This window comes from Anastrepha obliqua, chromosome 4 (assembly GCF_027943255.1).
Source record: "Anastrepha obliqua isolate idAnaObli1 chromosome 4, idAnaObli1_1.0, whole genome shotgun sequence".
In the NCBI taxonomy this organism is placed as follows: domain Eukaryota; kingdom Metazoa; phylum Arthropoda; class Insecta; order Diptera; family Tephritidae; genus Anastrepha; species Anastrepha obliqua.
The window spans coordinates 119,117,822-119,138,180 of NC_072895.1; the positions used below are offsets into that span (position 1 = coordinate 119,117,822).

The 20,359-nt window shown below is 38.2% G+C and overlaps 1 protein-coding gene across 1 annotated transcript; it reads right to left on the reverse strand.

Annotated features, from left to right (window-relative positions):
- Positions 1 to 257: 257 nt before the first annotated feature.
- LOC129244388 (uncharacterized) lies at positions 258 to 3,887 on the reverse strand. The gene is made up of 4 exons (XM_054882009.1): positions 3,371 to 3,887; positions 1,699 to 3,309; positions 315 to 1,632; positions 258 to 270 (listed from the first exon to the last, which is right to left on the reverse strand). Exons 1-4 carry the CDS (start codon positions 3,885 to 3,887, stop codon positions 258 to 260), a joined length of 3,459 nt encoding a protein of 1,152 aa, XP_054737984.1.
- Between the last annotated feature and the right edge of the window lie 16,472 nt (positions 3,888 to 20,359).

A 20,359-nucleotide genomic window follows, 5' to 3' on the forward strand; every position in this document is an offset into this window, starting at 1 on the left:
CGTTCCATCTCGACGGTTCAGCTGCTATCCAAGCAAGCGCAATTGTGCTATCTGACCAGCAGTATACATTTGCGCCAGGAAGATTGAGTATGTTGTTAACTGCTGACATCAGTTCTGCGGCCATTAGGGCTGCACAAAGTTCTAGCCTAGGTAATGTAATCTCTTTCGTTGGTGCCACTCGAGATTTAGCACAGAGTAGTGACGAATGCTCACCATATGCATCACTCCATGCTGCATACACACATGCTCCATATGCCTTAGTGCTTGCATCTGCAAATGCGTGAAGTTTAGTATCGATATCAATATTAGCATACCTGGGTATTTTTAATGTTTGTAAAAGCGGTAGTTGTTTATTGAATAGTTCCCAATGAACCTTGATCCCGGGTGGGACCTCATCATCCCATGGCGACTTCAGCTTCCACAGTTGTTGCATCAAAATTTTGCATGTTACAATCAGAGGATTGAGGAGACCTATCGGATCAAAAAAACTTGCCAACTTTGATAGAATTGAACGCTTTGTAGTTTTAACGCTATTATCCGCTACCAAATGAAATAGAAAGCAATCCTCAACTGGTGACCATTTTAACCCTAACGTTTTTACAAACTCAGTGTCATGGAAACGAATTGTCTCTTCTTTGTCTTCTGGTAAAATATCGGCAACAATTTCGGATGCGTTCGATGCAAATTTTCGTAAAGGAAATCCCGCGCAATTCAGTAAGTTTATGGTTTGATTTTTGATTTCGATGACCTCGCCGATACTAGCTGCGCCGCTTATTAAATTGTCTACATAGAAGTCGCTTAGTGTTACCTTTGATCCGATTGGGTAAGTTTTCGCTTCGTCAATTGCCAGCTGTTGTAGACATTTTACCGCAAGGTACGGTGCGCAACTAGTACCATAAGTAACTGTTTGTAGCTGATATGTGGTAAGTGGTTGTTGAGAGGTAGGACGCCAGAAAATGCATTGCCATTGGGTATCTCGTTCGTCGACCCAGATTTGCCTATACATTTTCGCAATGTCAGCCATGATGACATATTTGTGTCTTCTGAATCGGGTCAAAATTGTGAATATCGTATCTTGTAGCTGGGGACCAACTCTCAACATGTCGTTTAGGCAATATCCATTTGAGGTTTTGCAGGAGGCGTCAAAGACTACCCGCAGCTTAGTAGTCGAGCTATCAAGTTTTGTGACCCCGTGGTGGGGAATATAGTTTAGGCGATTTCTTGGTGAATATTCTAAATTAACTGGAATCATATGCTTCATATCGATATATTCTTCCATGAACTCATTGTAATCTCTGCGAAGATTTGAGTTTTGATTCAGTTTGGATTCTAACGAAAACATTCTTTTGCCTGCGGTTTCTTCTGAAGCACCCAGGTGATGCGGTTCTTCACGAAATGGAAGGCGAACAATGAACTTATTGGTAACGGGACACCTGTGAGTAGTAGAGCTGAAATAGGATTCACATTCGAGCTCATCCGATGATAGAGTCGACGATGACGATGCTGGAATGTCTTCGATTGCCCAAAACCATTCCAGGAGCTTATCTAAAATGGACTCTGATGTGACTGATGTGAATGCTTTGTATGGAGGTGATGGATCAGCTGCTGATGTTACGTGCGCAGGAATTGCACCTGCAACCACCCAACCAAATTTGGTATTTTGTGTTACTGGACCATTGAGACGTATTTGGCCCTTACTAAGTATCTCAAAAAATAATCCTGCTCCAATGAGTATGTCAATCTGTCCTGGTATGTTGAATGTCGGATCAGCGATGGAAATGGTATCTGGAATCGAAATGGTTGCCTGATCGATGCGACGACTAGGTTGACAAGACGTAATGGATGGTATGATTAGTGCATCAATGGTAGCACTATACTCTTCGGTTAGAGATTTAATCGTTATGCAACATAAATGTTGTGCCTTTGCTCTCCTTTGACCTATTCCACTGACGTCGATATCTACGCCCTTTCGAGTTACTCTTAAATGTTGTGCCAATTTCTCCGTGATGAAATGCAGTTGAGATCCGGAATCTAGCAGAGCGCGAGCTCGGATGCTCACTCCCCGAGAATTAAAAACATGAATAATTGCTGTTCCAAGAATAACTTCTGATTGATCGAGACTCACCTTAAGAGCAGATGATGAGAGCAAACCTGCTCTTGGTGATATGTTGGTAATGGGGGAATCATTTCGATGTAATAGTGTATGATGTTTTACATTGCAGTGTTTACAGCGATGGACTGAAGGACAATCATTCGATTTATGACCTGATCCAAGGCAATTCAAGCACAAGTTTAGTCCTTTCACACAGTTATATCTTGCAAGTGGATCCATGTCACGGAACGTGTCGCATTTGAAGGCATTATGATGGGGAACCGCATTGCAAAATTCACACTTTGCTTGTTTGGTACTCACCATGGCCCATTTTTCGTCACGTTTGTTGTGCCTATGTGTTGTTAGCTGAGTTCTTGGTACGAGTGTTTTAGGCTGCCCGGCTTTCAAAATATCTGCAATTTGACAACGACGTTCTAAGAATTTTGCTAAGTCCTCCCAAGTGGGCAGTTGAAAACTCATGGCAGTTGATCGCTGATCAAACAAGTGGGTAACCTCTTCCTCCCACTTGGCCTTCGTGTCTGTATTGAGCTTTGAGGATACCAGATGCAAGAGTATGCCATCTGATACTTGCTGATTTGAAGCTAGTGATTGCACAGCTCGTAAGTTGGTATTGACGACGTCTATGAACGCCCTCATCGATGATGCATTCGACCTTGTTTCTCCCTGTACTTCGAAAATATGTTGGATATGAGCTTGGAAAATTAGCCGCTTGTTTCCATATCTAGACTGTAACAGATCCAACGCCTTAATATAATTTTCATCGGTCACCTCAAACGATTGTATGAGGCTAGCTGCTGAGTCGACGAGACATGATCGGAGGTACTGAAACTTCTCGATGTTTGCTAATTGGCTGTTGTTGTGAACGAGCGCTAAAAACATGTTGTAAAAATCCATCCAATTTCGATGATGACCATTGAATTTCGTGAGTTGAAGTTTCGGAAGGTTGACTCGATGTGACGGAGATGCAATCGCTGTGCTGTTGAATATAGTTTCTCGGCGTGCGGAGTTAAGCACATTTATGCGCTGCACTATGATTGCCTTCGCTGCACAAAAGGATTCATCGAATGTATCCCGATGTGGTTGATTGAGTTCTTCATCGTTCATTAGCTCCAATTCTGATTGTAGATGGTGAAATGATTCGCACTGACGTTCCAGTACCGATAATTTTGCCTCGAGCTCGTGCACGGAAATACTGGCTGTTGTTGTGAACGAGCGCTAAAAACATGTTGTAAAAATCCATCCAATTTCGATGATGACCATTGAATTTCGTGAGTTGAAGTTTCGGAAGGTTGACTCGATGTGACGGAGATGCAATCGCTGTGCTGTTGAATATAGTTTCTCGGCGTGCGGAGTTAAGCACATTTATGCGCTGCACTATGATTGCCTTCGCTGCACAAAAGGATTCATCGAATGTATCCCGATGTGGTTGATTGAGTTCTTCATCGTTCATTAGCTCCAATTCTGATTGTAGATGGTGAAATGATTCGTACTGACGTTCCAGTACCGATAATTTTGCCTCGAGCTCGTGCACGGAAATACTGCTAAGATGCGGAAGTATGCTATCGATGTTGATTCTATCCAGAATTTGTTGACGCTGTTTGACCTTGATGCGGTACTCATTTTGCGTTTTCAAATGAGCAGACGCATCATTACCCTGAGACCACACGGATTGGGAAGTTCGTGGTGTTCCCGCCTCATGATGCACCGAATCGCTTTCTCTAAAGGGGGTTGTTGATGGTGGTGATGTAACCGCAGGTATATTGTGAGGCTCCATTTCCACTACTTGTATGTGATGATTAAAAATTAAGTCAATTGGTTGACAACGATGGCGATGGCCAGCTCTTCAATCCGGCTCGAAGGACCAATTTATGGATGATGATTGGCCAACCCAGTTGACTTAGGTTTATCCGCAAAATTGAAACACGAAATTAGATCCAAAAACTGATTCTTTATTTTATAAAAACGTACAATATTTAGACCCGAGGCAAAAAAAAGGGCGACGAAGTAATTTGCTTAATTTAATTACAAGTACCGGGGGAGCCGTGATGGTAAACGAAAACGAAACTGTATGAAACTGTATCAAAAGGTGCGTAGGCTGGTCCTTTTATAATGGTTTTGGGCACCGCTATCCCTTTATCGATGCTAGGTGAAGGGAAGATCATGCGAAGACGATGCGACGTGCGATTTATGTATTTTTTCGGCATACATATGTATCGATGTGCATGTATGTTGTTGGCAATGCAGATGTACTAAATTCTGCACAAAATAATGATCAGTTATTGATAACAACAATATGTAAAGCAGCGAAGAGCGAAGTGAACGATGAAATGATGAGTAAGTGATAACAACAATGTGTAAAGCAGCGAAGAGCGAAGTGAACGATGAAATGAAATGTGAGCGATAACAACAATATGTAAAGCAGCGAAGAGCGAAGTGAATGATGAACTGAAATGTGAGCGATAGAGAAGTGAAAGGAATAGGGTGAGCCCAAATTGTGGGTGATGCGAAAATAAAGTTAGGGTGAGCCCAAAATGTGGGTGATGCGAAAATAAACCTTAAACCCTTAACACCAACATTACGACATACCAGTCGAAATGCTCGAACGAGTGATTGAAAATTGGACCTTCAGAATGGACCACCTTAAGCGTAGTTGCGGCCAACATTTGAATGAAGTCATATTCAAAAAGTAAATGTCAAAGAATGTCCTTTCAAATGATAAATAAAGGTTTTGAACATAATTTACATTTTTGTTTTTTTTTAACTATTGAAAAAAACACCTCATGATTGATCACCCTGTACTATCAACTAATATTTTCTATTAATTCATTAGATAGCTTTTCGCCAGCCGTTAGAATTTCCGGATCAAGATAATTTGGTTTTTTTGGTTTAAGTCACCAGCATTGCTCATCTAGATTGGCAAGTTGGCGAGCCTCCTGGTTGGTATGTTTTTTTTTTGTTTTTTCTCGCAGAAAAGTTCTGAATCATTCAAGCGTTTTTAGGTCCCACTGTTTGCAAGGCTGTTAAACCTTTCGTTACCTTCAAGTCCTTCATACTTGTCGATACCACCACAAAGTAAGTATTTAATTGGTCTTGAAGAAATTTGCGGCCACCTTAGCCGAATGGGTTGGTGCGTGACTACCATTCTGAGAACGTAAGTTCGAATCTCCGTGAAACAAAGAAAAAGTTGTTTCTAATAACGGTTGCTCCTCGGCAGGCACTGGCCAACCTCTCAGTGTATTTCTGTCATGAAAAAATTCCTCATAAAAAATATTTACCGTTCGGAGTCGGCTTAAAACTGTAGGTCCCAGCATTACTACTATACAAAATCAGTTCAAGCAGTTTTTTTTTTTTCAAATTATAAATTATTAAAATTAATTAACGAAAAATCAACTTTTTCTTGCATATTTACTACTTTTTTAAGCCGTTTTATTCTTAATTTTGAATTTCAAAATCTTTTCCGTCATTACCAACTCCTTAACTCGTTTCTTCTTTTCTTCGCAGTCCAGCCTTTCTTAAGTACTTGACATACTCACCGTAACAACAGGTAGACTTGTCACTCAATCAGTCAAAACTGACGCCTTTGTTGGCGGTTATGATCAAGTGTACACACACACACACTCATATCCGCCCATATGTAGTTGAAGTGAAATGCTAAGCGGAGGGCTACAACTTTAAGCCACCTCATAAAATTTCATACATATAATTACATACTATATGTATGTATATATATATGTGTATATATGTATATATATGAATTTTTGTAGTTACCTGCATAAACAATATGTGTGGTAAAGCGCTTTCAAATCTGTCAAACTCTTGCCAGCCAACACTGAGTCAACAATCTACAAAGCCAACGCCGTTGAACTGTCAACTGTCATAGGGAATGATATTTGAAATTTCATATATCAGAAAAGTTGTACAAAAGTACACAAGTGACAGAAGAAGAATAAAAAGTTCCTACATACATACACATGCACATATCCATTTGTGTATTTGTAATAGCAAAATATATTGAAACAAAGATTAGCGCGTAAGAAGCAAAAAAAATTACGAAAAAATAAAGAGTCGGTGATTTATTAAGTCGCTGTAATAAAAGCGGAGTTTCGACACAAAAAAATAATAAGAAAAAATTCAATGGGAAAAATATAAAAAAAAAACAATTAATTGCCAAAAATACAACAATCTAAAAAGCAGCTTTTGCCTAGCCGGCTCGTGCGCTTATAAATAAAAGAAAACAATAAGCAAATATATTATTTTAATATCTGCCAAACCCACTGAAGTAACCAACGTGAAGTTTGTACAAATCATACAAACACGCGCCTGTCAGTTGTATTGGAATTACCTGCTAGCGGCATTGGCAGAAAAGCACTTCAAAAACTAAGTTCGGCGGTGCATTTCTAACTAGATTCAGGTACTTCACTCGATAATTCACACAGAAGAGTCCAATCTCTCCGTACCTTTGCGCCAGCGAATGCATTGCTGGTGATGGAGTTGGTCCTTCGCTCGATTGTATCTTTTTACCATAGTAGAAAACTCATTAGGTTCGCGGAGTGTGAAGAACCGTTTAATATAAATCTCCATGGTTCTGCATGCCAGATATATGAAAATGCTGGGAAACCAAGTTTTGTATGCCTTGTAGGTATGCCTAACATTCCGGGTTATTGTATAACATCATCAAATATTAATCAAGTCTACCCACCAACTCTGTCATAAGAGGAACGATATATGTATGCCCGTTGAACTTCCGAAGAATCTTCTTCGATAAAAGCTTTGCTTAGCAAACACTTTATAGTATGTTTTATCTTACCTCTTATCTTCATCGTATGATTTAAAATAATAATCTGTGAAGTGGGCGCGCAACTTTATTCAGTGGTTCTTCATATCCATAAGTCTACCACCCAGAATTGTATTTTCAAACAGTCAGGCAGCAATAAAGGCTGCTGGTGCTGTAATGAATGGGTCGAGCCTTGTAACGTATAGTAATGCATGGAGTTCAGTATGGAACTCGTCAGTAGAGCGCGATGCTGTTTTAGGTTCTGGGGCACTACAACATTCACGGTAACGACATGGCCGGTAAGTTGACCCTTAGCGTCTTAAACCGAGATATTTTAAAGTCAGAAGAGATTGAGTTGTACCAAGCATTGGAGCTTTCAAATTCGTGCTAAGCTCTGTTAATTCTAAGTTTAATGTAGGTCTTGACTTTGCAATCTACAAGAGTATGCGAGCTGCCTGCTGCGGTAAAGGATGTGTAATCATCGATAAACCATTACATTGATTGCCGCTTGGGCCACTTCCTTGGTACTTTTCAGGGCATTCTTTTAGCTCAATAGCTCTAACGTGGTATAGGCTCGACATATCAAGCAACCAGTCATCACTTGCGATTCGCAGTTTGACTTTAAGGCAGGCATGGTTATCCGTGCTAAGTACGAGCATTATCTTTAGCAAAATTGATGACAGCATCAGTGAGTCTTGTGTTGTCGTATTGTATTTCGCCTCTCTTTATATATGTCGGGATAGAACAAGGAAAATATTTACTGGGAATTTATCATAAAAAATAGCTGTCGTTCGGGTCGGCTTAAAACTATGGGTCTCTTCATTTGTGGAACAACATCAAGACGCTCGCCACAAATATGAGGAGGAGCTCAGCCAAACACCAAATAAAGGGTGTACCCCCAATTATTTATTTATTTAGTTTTTACGACTCTGAATGGCCCAAGAAAACACACTAATTGTCAGGTTCCTTAAGCCCTTACTACCGAGACTCCGCCTCGTTTTCTCTAAAAGTGAACTTCTAGACAAAGCTGTACCAACTATGCAAGCGCTTGATCTCACATATTATAAAACTTACACTTGAGTTTTTCGTTGAGTTGATGTTTCCAATACGATTCGTATCGAGGTCATTTATTTAAACTTATTCCTGCACTTCAGCGATTTCAAATGCAAATTACAATAGTTTGGCATATAAAAAAGTGATATATATTAAATACTAATTTACTTTTACAAATCAAGAGCATTTCCTCATTTCCATTAATGGACTTTCAAAAAAGCCACAAAAAGCCTCGAATAGCATTACCTTCCTTCTTGAGACCTTTCAGCAACATGTTGCGCAACATTGTCGGCGTCAGCTTGAAAATTTAAATTGAAAACAATAACTAAATTCATTATTTCACGCTTTTGTAGTTTTGGGTCAAAGCAATTTACTACTTCGATTATTAATAAAAAGTATTCAATACAACAATTGGCCGGCCAGAAGCTATTTAAAGTAGCAAACCCGGCTAATAGAAAAAGGTGGCATAAAAATGAAAGGAGCAAAACGGCGCGGCTTAGATATTTTCAAAGTATCAATAAGTCTACTAAAGTATCACAAAAAAAAACAATAATAATAATAAAATGTGGCAATAATGCGTTAAATGCCAAACTTTCTCAACTAGGCGTCAAAACATTTTGCCATATAATTGAATTTTAATGACAATGCGTAAATGCCAAGCTCCAGAGAACGCGCTAAGCCGCAATTTTGGCTGAAAGGCACGCATAAAACAGTACATCCGTTTAAATGTTTTTTTTTTATACATTTGTATGTACATATGTGCGTGCAAGCGCTAACAAGCCTGCCGAAGTTATTGATTGATTGCCTAAGTATTTAATTGAAAAAATAATAATAATTAGATATGTATGTATGTGTGTGTGTAAAATTTTGAGCCAGAAGACAGACAAAACATGTCTAAAAGGCGTAAAATTGCCAAGTATTTCTGGGAATTGCTCTACTTTGCATACAAAGCCATGAAATTCATTTTCGTTTCGCCAAATTACCGCGAGCGATGGGTGTTCTTTGGCCGTAAATTGAATGTGAATGCGGCTTGAATGGCATGTTTTGGGTGGACCAGCTACAGCGCTGACATATGTATATGTATATGTGTCGATGTGGATTTAGATAAGCCAACTGGCAGTAGAGTTCATTGATTTTTGAAGAGCGTGGAGGTAATGTATGGAGATCTTTTTAAAGGGTTGTCAGAAAAAAAAAAACAAAAAAAAAACATTTTTCAGATTTTACTTCAAGAATCATTTTTGCCTGGAAATACATAGCGTTTTATCGGCTTACTAAAAAAAAATTTCAATAAAAATGCTCATGATTTGAAAACTGAATAAATGTCTAGCCAATATAAGGGTACCTACATTTATTTCTTGTCATAGCGATTCGACCGTTTTCCTATTTCTTGTGGACATTCATTTTAGGCTTACAAAAATAACAGCTTTTTCATAGGATAATGAAAGGAATAATTTTCTTCATATTAGAAAAAAAATTTAATTTTTTTATGATTTTTCCCCAATTTTAAAACAATTTCTCATTTACGTGCACCATTTAATACACGCCATATTATTTTCTGAAAAATAAAAAAATCTTCTAAAACGTATAGTGATAAATGCAATGATAAATCTACTGACTTGCAGCTTCTGCAGCAATGCATAACAGTAAACCTATAAGCTGAAAAACTATACAGAATAAAACAAATAGAAAAACAACGATCTAGTTTCAAATTAGCGAAAAGCACTAAAAATGAGTTCAGTCAGCAGACTTCTACCGACTGCAACCAACAACCAGTTTACCGCTTAATAGGCTAGCCAACTAACGGTAGCGAAACATAAACTAACTAGGCAGCTAAACGGCCAAACAGGCAAAACGCTATTACGGCGACACATATACACACATACATGCCTATGTATTGGTAGCTGTTAGTTGCGCCGCGCAAACGCCATTCATTTACACTTTGTTAAATTAAGAAACTAATTTGCGAATCGTGCGCAAGTCATTTTCGTAAAGACCAAATGCAAGCAAATCTGTGAGTGAGTCAGCCAACCGACACCACACAGCGCAGAGCAATCTTTCTCCAACACTTGCAGAAACTAACCCTTTCGCTGAGTAAATGAGAAGGCAGATGATGTGGGTAGGTAAAACACAAACAAAAAAGCGTGAAGGGGAAGAATGTGAGATTGGGAGAACCCTGCTATACTTTCTTTTTTGAAGTCTTTTTTTATAACAACGGAAGTTCGTTTTATAAATCAGTGAATGCCCATGAAAACAAGCCAAAGGAAAATGAAATAAAATGAAAACATAAAAAGTAAACAGGAAAAAATTAAAATTGTAAAAAAATGTAATTTGAAACGCAATGTTTTGGTTGGGTATTTGGCGTATTGGCTGGACTTTGTGCTCGCTACTTGGCCTGACATGAACTCATTTACCAGCATAACAACACGCTCTGCTAGCCAACACATAACAACAGCTACTAACTCACACATACAAACATATGTTTACTTCCCCGAGGAGGAGGCTCGAAAAGTGGAATATATTACTTCAAGGAAGACGTGGGGATTTTTAATGATATTAGTTTGCACGAGCTTGTCTTAGCGGAACAAAAATGATCCCACATAGGTCACCCGAGATAGGTTCACCTCCGCCGTAGAACCCAATCAGTTCGGGAGTTCTAAAAAATTACTGATCACCGACTCCCAAGACCGCACCGCCGATGCCGCTAAGTACCGATCTGTAGACGGTTGGGCACTGACGTAGTATCAGTTCTAGGATATACTTAATATTGAAATTTCATGCAGTCCTGACTAGTGGAATTCCTGTGGCGAAGCCTGCGTTGGTTATACAGCTCACTCGAATCAGTTGGATGAATTGCACCGCAATCGGTCAAGGAATCACACCGATTCCAATACCCAAAGTTATGCTAAATATTGTTCTTTCAATACTTACAGTCAAAGGTATTTCTGCTCTTAAGAAGGCTGAAGGTTTCATTTTTTTAGCAACGAGCTAACCAAAATACTTGGAAATCTCAAGTTGGTCCCTGGTAGGACTGAGCTGGTTGTATCTATGTCGGATTCGAGCTGATCCTTTTCCACTTACATTTCTTTAAGGGCGAACTAGTTGAAATATAATATTTGAAAACAACGCCTAGTAAATCTGATTCGAAAATAGATGGATTAGGTGGAGCAGTCTTCTGTGGGAAAGACTACATTTAAATTAAAACTTCTGGATCACAACAGTAGGTTCCAAGTAGGGGTAGTCACCTTATTGGAACCAGTTGGTTGATCGCTGACTCGGCTTATGCTAATTCAGTATTGTAATATTTAATCCAGTACCCAAGCGACAATAAAGAACCTGCACTTACTTAAGATGCGCACTAAGTTAGTTCCGTGATACCTGGCTTTCCATTCTGCTGCATCTGAATATTTCGTAAACGAGCTCATTTGGGTATCAGACCACAGCAAGATTACAACAAATTATTTGAAAGATAAGTTAGCTAGGCAGAACACCCTTGCATAGGTTTCTTGGTGAAAAGAAAGATCGGTAAGGGTTATTCTCGTGGCTTCCTTTTGTCTCAACTTGGACTCATGGGTCGAAAGTGGCCTATGCAAATTCATGAAAGAGAATCAGCTCAACTTAATGCCAAATACGGTGGATGTTCTTAGTACTTACTTCTCATGAAACGTAGTTTTAGAGATCTTGGCTCTCACGTATGAGTAACCTGTGAGAATTTCATATGAAAACGCCGCATTTTCTTCATAAGCAACACTTAATCGTTAGCATTTGAGCAGATGGGCCACAAGCCAGCCCGGCAAATACGAACGAGACCACTGGCTTGCAAGATTGCAAAGTACGTCTTATCACGAATGAACTAGAGCTTCTAAGGCGATTCTCCCTCATGCAAACTTATGCATGGAGATTCAGCTTAGCTTCGTGGCCATTATTTGGTAGCTGTACGATGGATGAAGAGGTGGAATATTATCTTACTTATGCACTTCTCAGCTTACTGCTTTCACGACATGGAGTTTTAGATATTTTGTCTCTCACTTTTTAAGCTCTAATGGTTTAGGATATTACCACTTAAGAGCTAACAAGAATGGTCACAAGTAACCTGTGGAACTTTCTTATAAGTAACACTTAATTTTTTTAAAGCAATGCCGAATCGTGAAACTTCAAAAATGTCCTTTCTTCTATATCCTTTTTCCTCCCCTCTCATGGGTGTAATCATCCCAGAAAGGGATATTCCTTTCCTACCCGTAGTGAGGCGATCATATGAGTTAACCTAACCTAATTTGAAATATGATAATATTTTTGTATAGATAATAGAGAGGATTTGTTTGCTGTAGATAGTCGAAGGTTCACAGAAAATAAATTCGTATTAAGAAAACTCTGTGACGAAGTGGGACGAAGAAAATAATACAGGAATGCAGTATAGCAATTATAAAAATGGAAGAGGTGTAGGATATTAAATCATATGCCATTTTGTCTCTGCTCGTAACACTTTTTTTTTTTGAGTGCATCGAGTTTTCGCTAATTTGGTCTCAAGTTGACCTAAATTATTAAAAAAAAAACTCATATAAAATCACATTTATCATTAATATAGTTCTTAAAAGTCTATAATAAAATTTAATCGCGCATCTTTTTGCGGAACTATTTTAACATAATACTCCCTACACGTGTTGTCCATTTTGACCCATATTTTGAAAATGATGACAAATATTAAGTTTGATAGATATTGAAAGAGGGCTAAAATGTTCCGCAAAAATATTCCCTAGAAAATTTCAGTAGGAGTCTTCTCAGACGAGAACAGTGTACAAAAGTACACTAATAAGAAGCCTTTGGGAACACCTCCCGTTCATTGACATATACGTGCATATGTATGTGTTTTATGCTCTTAACCAGTTGTTGTGTAACTCAAAATAGCATCGGCTATACTAACTGATTATCTGATGCTCGAGGTAACTAGAAAAAGGGGTTTTTTTACTTGCTTTGTTTGTGGCATGAATTGGCGCTACTCAATCACTTGCCTTCAGCCACAAAATAAAGAGTTTTGAAATGTCCATGCCATCAAACAAACTTATACTTATATACAACCTTAGACTCTATTTTCAATAAACACTACTCTTAATACACACATGTGCATAAATCTACGGAAGCCCAACTAGTCACTGCTGCCTTTAGGTATTACGTGCGTGTTTTCTTGACCGCGGCCAAAACGTTTCGCACATATGTTGCCAAGTTAACAGTTGAGAGCGACACAAATGGGGTTCAAATCAACAGCACGTCACAGAAATTAAAAAAAAAAAAAACAGAATAACAACAACACGGAAAACGGCGAAAAATTAAAAACTATACATATGTATGTGTGTATGTGTGTATACGTTTGAAAGAAATGGTAAATTAAATTTATACAAAAAAGGCCATTGCTGCTTTGCTTCACTGACCGCTCCCTCGCTTACTGTTTTGTATGTAGGTGTGCGTGTGTATAGCTGCAATAGCAGAGCACTTTCGTGCGGTGATTGAATTTACTTATTAAATTTCTTACTTTTCTTCATGCTGTGTGTATTATTATTTTCCTTTTTCTTTGTTCTTTATATGCCATTCTTGCAATGTCTACCACAAATGTTCTTTCGCTGCAAACACTTGCCGTTGTTTTTGCTTTTTACCTGGCTCTGTACCTTAGCTGCGGCTTTGCGTGACTTGATCGTTTTGGTTTGATATTATTTTGTTACATTAAAAAATAATTACTGCAATTTTTTTCTTCCTGCCATATGCATGCAATCGCACGTACATACCCTGTCGGAAAATCCAGATAGAAAATTGTACCGAAGTGTTGAACCTCTAGTGTAGAGTCATCAATTGTTCTCTTTGCCATTTAAACAACTGATGAATTTTACACAACTAAGTTCAGGAAAGTTTGCATTGTGCGTGGCTGCAACCGCTTTTCAGTAACTTGGAACTAATACCAAATAAGACAGTTGAGATCCAGTATGTCTGCATACCATGTTCACGTTTTCCGAATCGGGGTTAAATTCAGCAAATTATATATGTATGCATATGAGAAATAAAACTACCAGTAAGTTATAGGGCTTATGACATTTGCCACCATATTCGATAGGGTAGACACAGGTCTAGGTCCCACACCTGAGAGATGCAACCGAATTTAATTTTTTTTTTGTTGTTAATAATTACTTTCAAAAAAATACCCAATGGATTTGAAAGTTTTTTTTTTCAATTGATTCCTTAGATATTTGGTCTAGGTATAGGCTATTACAGTTGAGGGTTGAGGGTTGAGGATGGTTTTTAAAGAATCAGAACGAGAAGCGGATTACCAAAAGCGAAGATGTTAATTTCGTCAAATCGCAATAACTCGAATGGTTAGGTCATCTCATGAGTAAGGAATGTATCCAACAATCCTTCTTAAATTACAACGCAGTGGCCACCATATGTAGTGAATGCCTTGGAAACGCTGGTTTCAAGATGTCATCAAAGATATCAAGAAACTGAAAATGCATAACTGGTGGTCTGCTGCCTTGAATCTGCTAACTTGGGGAAGGCTAGTTGATGACGCCAAAGCTCACCGCGAGCTGTAACGCTGCTTGGTGGTGATCATGATGATCGACTAAAGGCAAGTTCCACTGTGGTGTGTCACTGGCTCTTGCACTAAACCTGATCATACATATTTTAAGTGCATACGGGAAAAACGTAAAATTCAGATTTCTAGGAAATTTTGAATACAATTTTTCCTTCAAAATTTGTTAAATTTTTTGTCTGTAATTTATAAACGCATCTTACTGCTAATATTGGAGGCCAAGCAGAAAATTAACAAATTTTATAAAACTTTAATAAACAGCAACATACAGGGTTTTATTGAAAAGTAATGACCCTTCCCGCGCGGAGCGTGTGCCAAGCGATCAACCGAATCGGCTGGTGGGGGAAAATGATCGTCGGACCTTCCCCTTCCACTAGAAACTGGTCTCAGTTCGCTGGCAACAGCGGTGCAGTCAACATCGCCTCGCGCGTGAAAGCTGTTTTAAGTGTGTTAGGATTTTGCAGTGGCGAAAATGCAGCGATCGTTGGAGCAACGTTACTCGATCAAATTTGCGTAAAGCTAAACAAAACGAGTACCAAAACCATTGGGCTACTCAAGGAGGCTTTCGGGGCTAATCTCTGTCCAGTGCCAAGGTAAAACGGTGGCACAAGTCGTTCAAGGAAGGCCGGGAGGACGTCGAAGACGAACAGCGATCTGGAAGGCCTTCGACGACGCAAACAGACGAAGATGTGAACGGGTTCGTGAATTTTTGACCATTGACCGTCGTGCTAGGCTACGTGAGATCAGTGAAGAGTTAAATTTAACTTATTACAATGTGCGGGAAATCGTGACCGGAAAACTTGAAATGCACAAAGTGTGTGCCAGATCGAGGCAATCCAAAAAACTGGGACAGCCGAATTGAACGCGAGCGGATGAGTTTAAAAAATGTTTCCTGCAGTGGAAGGACTGCTACCAGCGGTGTATTGACGCTCAAGGGTCCTATTTTGAAGAATATTAGTTGTATAAGCCAAAAGGTTTAATAAAGCTGCTTAAAAAAATAAGGCTCATTACTTTTCAATCAAACCCCTTAGGTCCGAATTTCAGAGTTAAGCTGTGAAGTTGATCTCAGAAGTGGAATTTGAACTGAAGTAGCGAGTTAAATGATGTTCATGTAGAATGTTTTTACTTAGAAAACTAAGTCAGAGCTAAATATCTCGCGTACGAGGTCCAACGAGTTACTTTTTATTACTTTATTTAAAAACACACTCTTTAGTTTCCCAGCACTTCTTAAACAAGCAACTTCGTGAAGGACGATTTTTTACATATATTTATATACTTTTCTGCTTAGATATCCTCAAAAGAAAATTCTCTACTACTCACAACAGGAATCTTGAAGTGGTTCTCAACTGGAACCGGTTATTTATTTCACAAGTTTTGAGCCACGACGAGCAAAGCTAACACTTTATGAGTCATGCCTGTTTGACTGTATGGTACAGTAGCTTGAGCGATGACGACATCCGATGAGGCGTTCCTGGCAGTATTCGAGAGAAAGATTCTGTGTGTATGAGCGAATAATAAAACGAATAAAGATCCAGCGGCTCTGCTGGCTAGGTTATGTCCTTCAAATGGATACAAACGCGCCAGCTCTGAGAGTAATCGATACGATGCCAGCTGGTGGTATCAGAGGAAGAGGAAGGCCCGTTTGCTTGGCTCCACTTGGTCTATCCAACTAACGCCATTTAGCTCAAGAAAGAGACGAAGAAGTTTTCGCACCAATCTACAATACAAGAAGCAAATTTTGTGAGCCAGAAATTCGTTTCAGTACTTTAAGGTTTCCCTGCCGGGTATATTAAAACTTACTCACATTGCCTTACTTTTGTTGCGGACTTTACTACCACATAAGTCTACGAATATAATAAAAGTAAGTACTCTATTTGCTGACTTTTGCAAAAGTTGTTGTTAATTTTTTGTTACTGTGTTTTCCTCCTTTCTGTAAAGTGGCTTTTGTAATATGTAACAGTTAGCAATTTCTGAAAAATTGTTTATTAGTAAAGCAGTAATTACATTTTTGTTTATAGCAACGAAATCATTATAGAGATAATTAAGGAACTATGAAAAGTGGTTTAGTGGGTTTTCACAGGCGTTTCCATAGCTTATTTCAGTTCCATTTTGAAGGCGTAAAATTTTTAAACAAACAGAGTCTATATAATTGAAGAAAAGATAGGAGAGAGCCTCTCGGAGCATTTAATAGTAATATAATATGCAAAATGTGGCTATTGAATAAAGATACGGAATCCATCAAACATTTTATTTTTTTTTAGTTTATACGTTCTAGTCAATACACATCCCTTCTCTGCTCCTAAAACACTCTATCCGAATATCTTTATTGTTCGATATATTACTGGAAGTATTTCTGTGTTAACTCACACACGTCCCACGTTGTATTTTATAGCTTCAACTTAAGTCTCAAGTTCAAGCCCTAATCCCAACTCCAGTAATCAAATTTAGTTCCTTTTAGTGTCGATTTTTTCGCGGAAGTAATTAAATGTCTCACGGTGTAAGATCGAGTGAAAGGATGATTAATACTGTATGATGACCTAACGCATCGGAATACTATACTTGACTAGAAAAAACTTGGCATATAGTGCAGAATGAACTGTTGTATTGTCTTGGTGAAGAACTTCTGATTCGTCCGTGTAGTTCGGCTATTTTCTCCTTACCCTTTCTCAGAACTCAGCAAGCACATAACGATGATCATATCGATTAATAGTTTAAGTCCCAGGTATCCAATGAAGTTGCCAATAAAACACCTCCAGTTCGAATGCATCCTTTGGCTATGATAGTTTATTTACGAAAGCGAAAGGTACTGCTTACGAAAGAAAAAGCTTCACGCTAAAAAGCTGGAGCTTGTTGGTGATTGGCGAATGCGTTTTCCTGCCATAAGAACATTCGAGTTCCATGCTGGCGAATATACTTATAAAGAAAAAAATAATATAAAAAAAACATTTGTCACAAAATATGCCTCAATGTTTGCTATTTGTAAAAATTCTATTTCCTTGTTTTCTTTTTGTTTGATTTTCCTAATAGCGGGTGTATAACACAACAATAATGTGTTCTCATTAATTAAGAACCCATAAAAGCTTATTCATTTACAACAATTAATTTTAAAAATAACCCTTTATCGCATGGCGATGGAAAACCGATCTTGCATATATTACAAAAAGCCGATAAAATGTGCCCATCAATCAAAAGCACTGGCTGACAGCCCCCCAAACCGACTCACTAATAGCACAGCACACATTTTTAAAGATATTTCTACTCGTACACACATACATACGCATGTGAAATTCAATGTAATTTAGCGCTATCAGCAGCAGATCGCTTGCGATCATTCAATCACTTCACATACACACCCAAAGCATATCATTCATCGAGGGGACAATAATTTGTCACGCTATTATTATGCGCACTTTGAACCGTTATTTTTAAACCAAAGCATATAGATTACATCGTCTAAGCCATGCGATGAATGATAACGAAAATGAAATTGATATGCCAAGCACGGCCATAGAACATTTGTTCACTTCTTGTTTTTCAGATCAACAACAAAGATCATTTCGGGCAATAGATCATTGGAAAGAGATCTTAAACTGTGTTTGGGGTAGTGATAAGTTACAGGCGGGCGGTGAGCAGACATCAGCAACAAAAGCGCTCACCTTTGACAAAGTGCATGACACTGAGTAATCAGCGTTGTCAGATGAAGCGTTTAAATCTACTCACACATATGTAAATACAATACCACAAGTGTTAGTAGACTAGTAAGTAGAGTGTGTGAGTATTAGAGACACAATTGTCGCTGATGAATATCGACCAAAGGCGTGCAAGAGACGCTCATTATTACATACTTAGCGCTGTGTGTTGCATATGCTTTGATGATTATTGCCACGTAATGGGTTAAGTTGTTACAGTGAAAAATGTTGCACAGATGCAGCCAGCGAGGAAATTAAACGGCAGTGCGCTTTGTGGCGGCTTTGCTTTGCCGAAATTATGACAATTTCATTTGAAATGCCACTTCGTCAATGTCGAATGGCATTTTTCTTCCAGTTGTTATTTTTTTTAAGTTACTTTTTCTCATTTTTGGTATTATTACTTGTTTTGTGCACTCCAAGCGTCGCATAGCTTGTTTCGCTTTTCAACATAGATTTTCGTTAAAATGTTTTTCTTCTTCCTGCTATTCTATTCTCTTCATGCCTTCTTTATGTTGCGTGTTGTAACAAGTTCTGTCAAGCGTTCAGAAACAATACTCTCCATTTTTTTTGGCAAGTCTTTGAAAAATACATATCTTCGGCCGCAAATGAAGCTTAAGACTTCAAAGTGGTCACTGGCTTAGAATCTATGTATGCGCATACACATACATACATATTGTACATAGGTAAGTGCAGAGCACTCACAGGCAGATAGCCATAAAAACTACTTCATGCTTACATGCATGAAAAAGAACTTGTCGAAAATGTGCGCCGAAACCAAGTTTGACGTTGTCAAAGACAAAAACAATTGCGGCACAGGAAAAGAGGTCAAAAACAAATAACAAAAAAAAAACAACAAACAAAAAAAATGTGTGAACGTGCTTACATAGTTTTCAGGAATTAATTGCTGGCAAAAGAAAAAAATAAATAAATCTGGAAAATGTAAGCGTAAAAGGAAAACTCAAAGTAAAAGCCGAAAAGCTCCTGGCCTAACTACGAGTGAACGCATTTGAAAACTGGAATAAACAGAAGTTTTATATATTTTGTTCTAAAAAGTGTCACAAAATGCTGTTTTTCACTAAAGTGCAGATAGACATCTTAGCTGAGCAAGAAAAGCTCAGTACGAAAAGATGTCAGTTTTAGTAATGCACTATGCAACACAATTCACCTTTTTTTAACACGCATGCGAAAATCGATATGAGTCCTAAAAATAAAGTTCTACCGAAGTAAATACGCGTTACCACTCACTATCACCAAGTGAAATTTTTTTTCTTATTCCCAAATTGGATTTTGAACACAAGATTCGAAAAACTTTTATAAGCCTGTACTCGTAAACGGAAATATGGACGTTAAACGAAAGAAAAAAATTAAAAAAATATTTGCTAAATTTCATGTTGAGCTCAAATTTCGCAATTTTCTTATTGATCTACATATAAAAGCGAAAGAAATACAGATATCGGGGGAAAATATAGACTTCAAGTGAAAAAAATAATTTTCCAATTTTTGTTTTAGACCCAGATTCGAAAAGCTTGAAAATTAAAGAAAACCCCGAAATGAAAAGAAAGTATAAAAAACATAATTTTCAAAATTTCATCTTGGAACCAAAATTCGAAAAAAATGATTGTCTATACAAATATAGAGACAGATTGACGTTAAATGAAAGATGATTCTCGAAATTTCATCTTGGGTCCATCTATACTAAAGGGTGATCAATTTAAAGTTATCGGATTTTAAATTGAAGTAAAACAACGAAAATTCGAATTGATTGGTCAATCTTTATTTTTTTTGTATAAAACCACTCATGACATTTATTTATTAAAGATAATCTCTTTCGAAAGTTGGCCGCAACTGCGCCGTAATTCGGTCACCCGTAAACAACCATTTTGGAGGACTCGCTAGAGGACTACTGTCGGTACCTCGTGAATAACTTTAGTAATGTTGGCTGCTTCCAATGCCTCAATCGAAGCTGGTTTCTTCACAGAGCATTTAGACTTTACATACTACCTCAAATAAAAGTCCAAAGCTGTGATATCACACGATCTTGGTGGTCAATCCACTATTCCGAGACGAGCGATAAATAGCTCACCTAAATGACGACCCAGTAGATACATTGTTTCACGGGCTGTATAGCAAGAAGCTCCTGTTGAAACGTTGGAACCAAA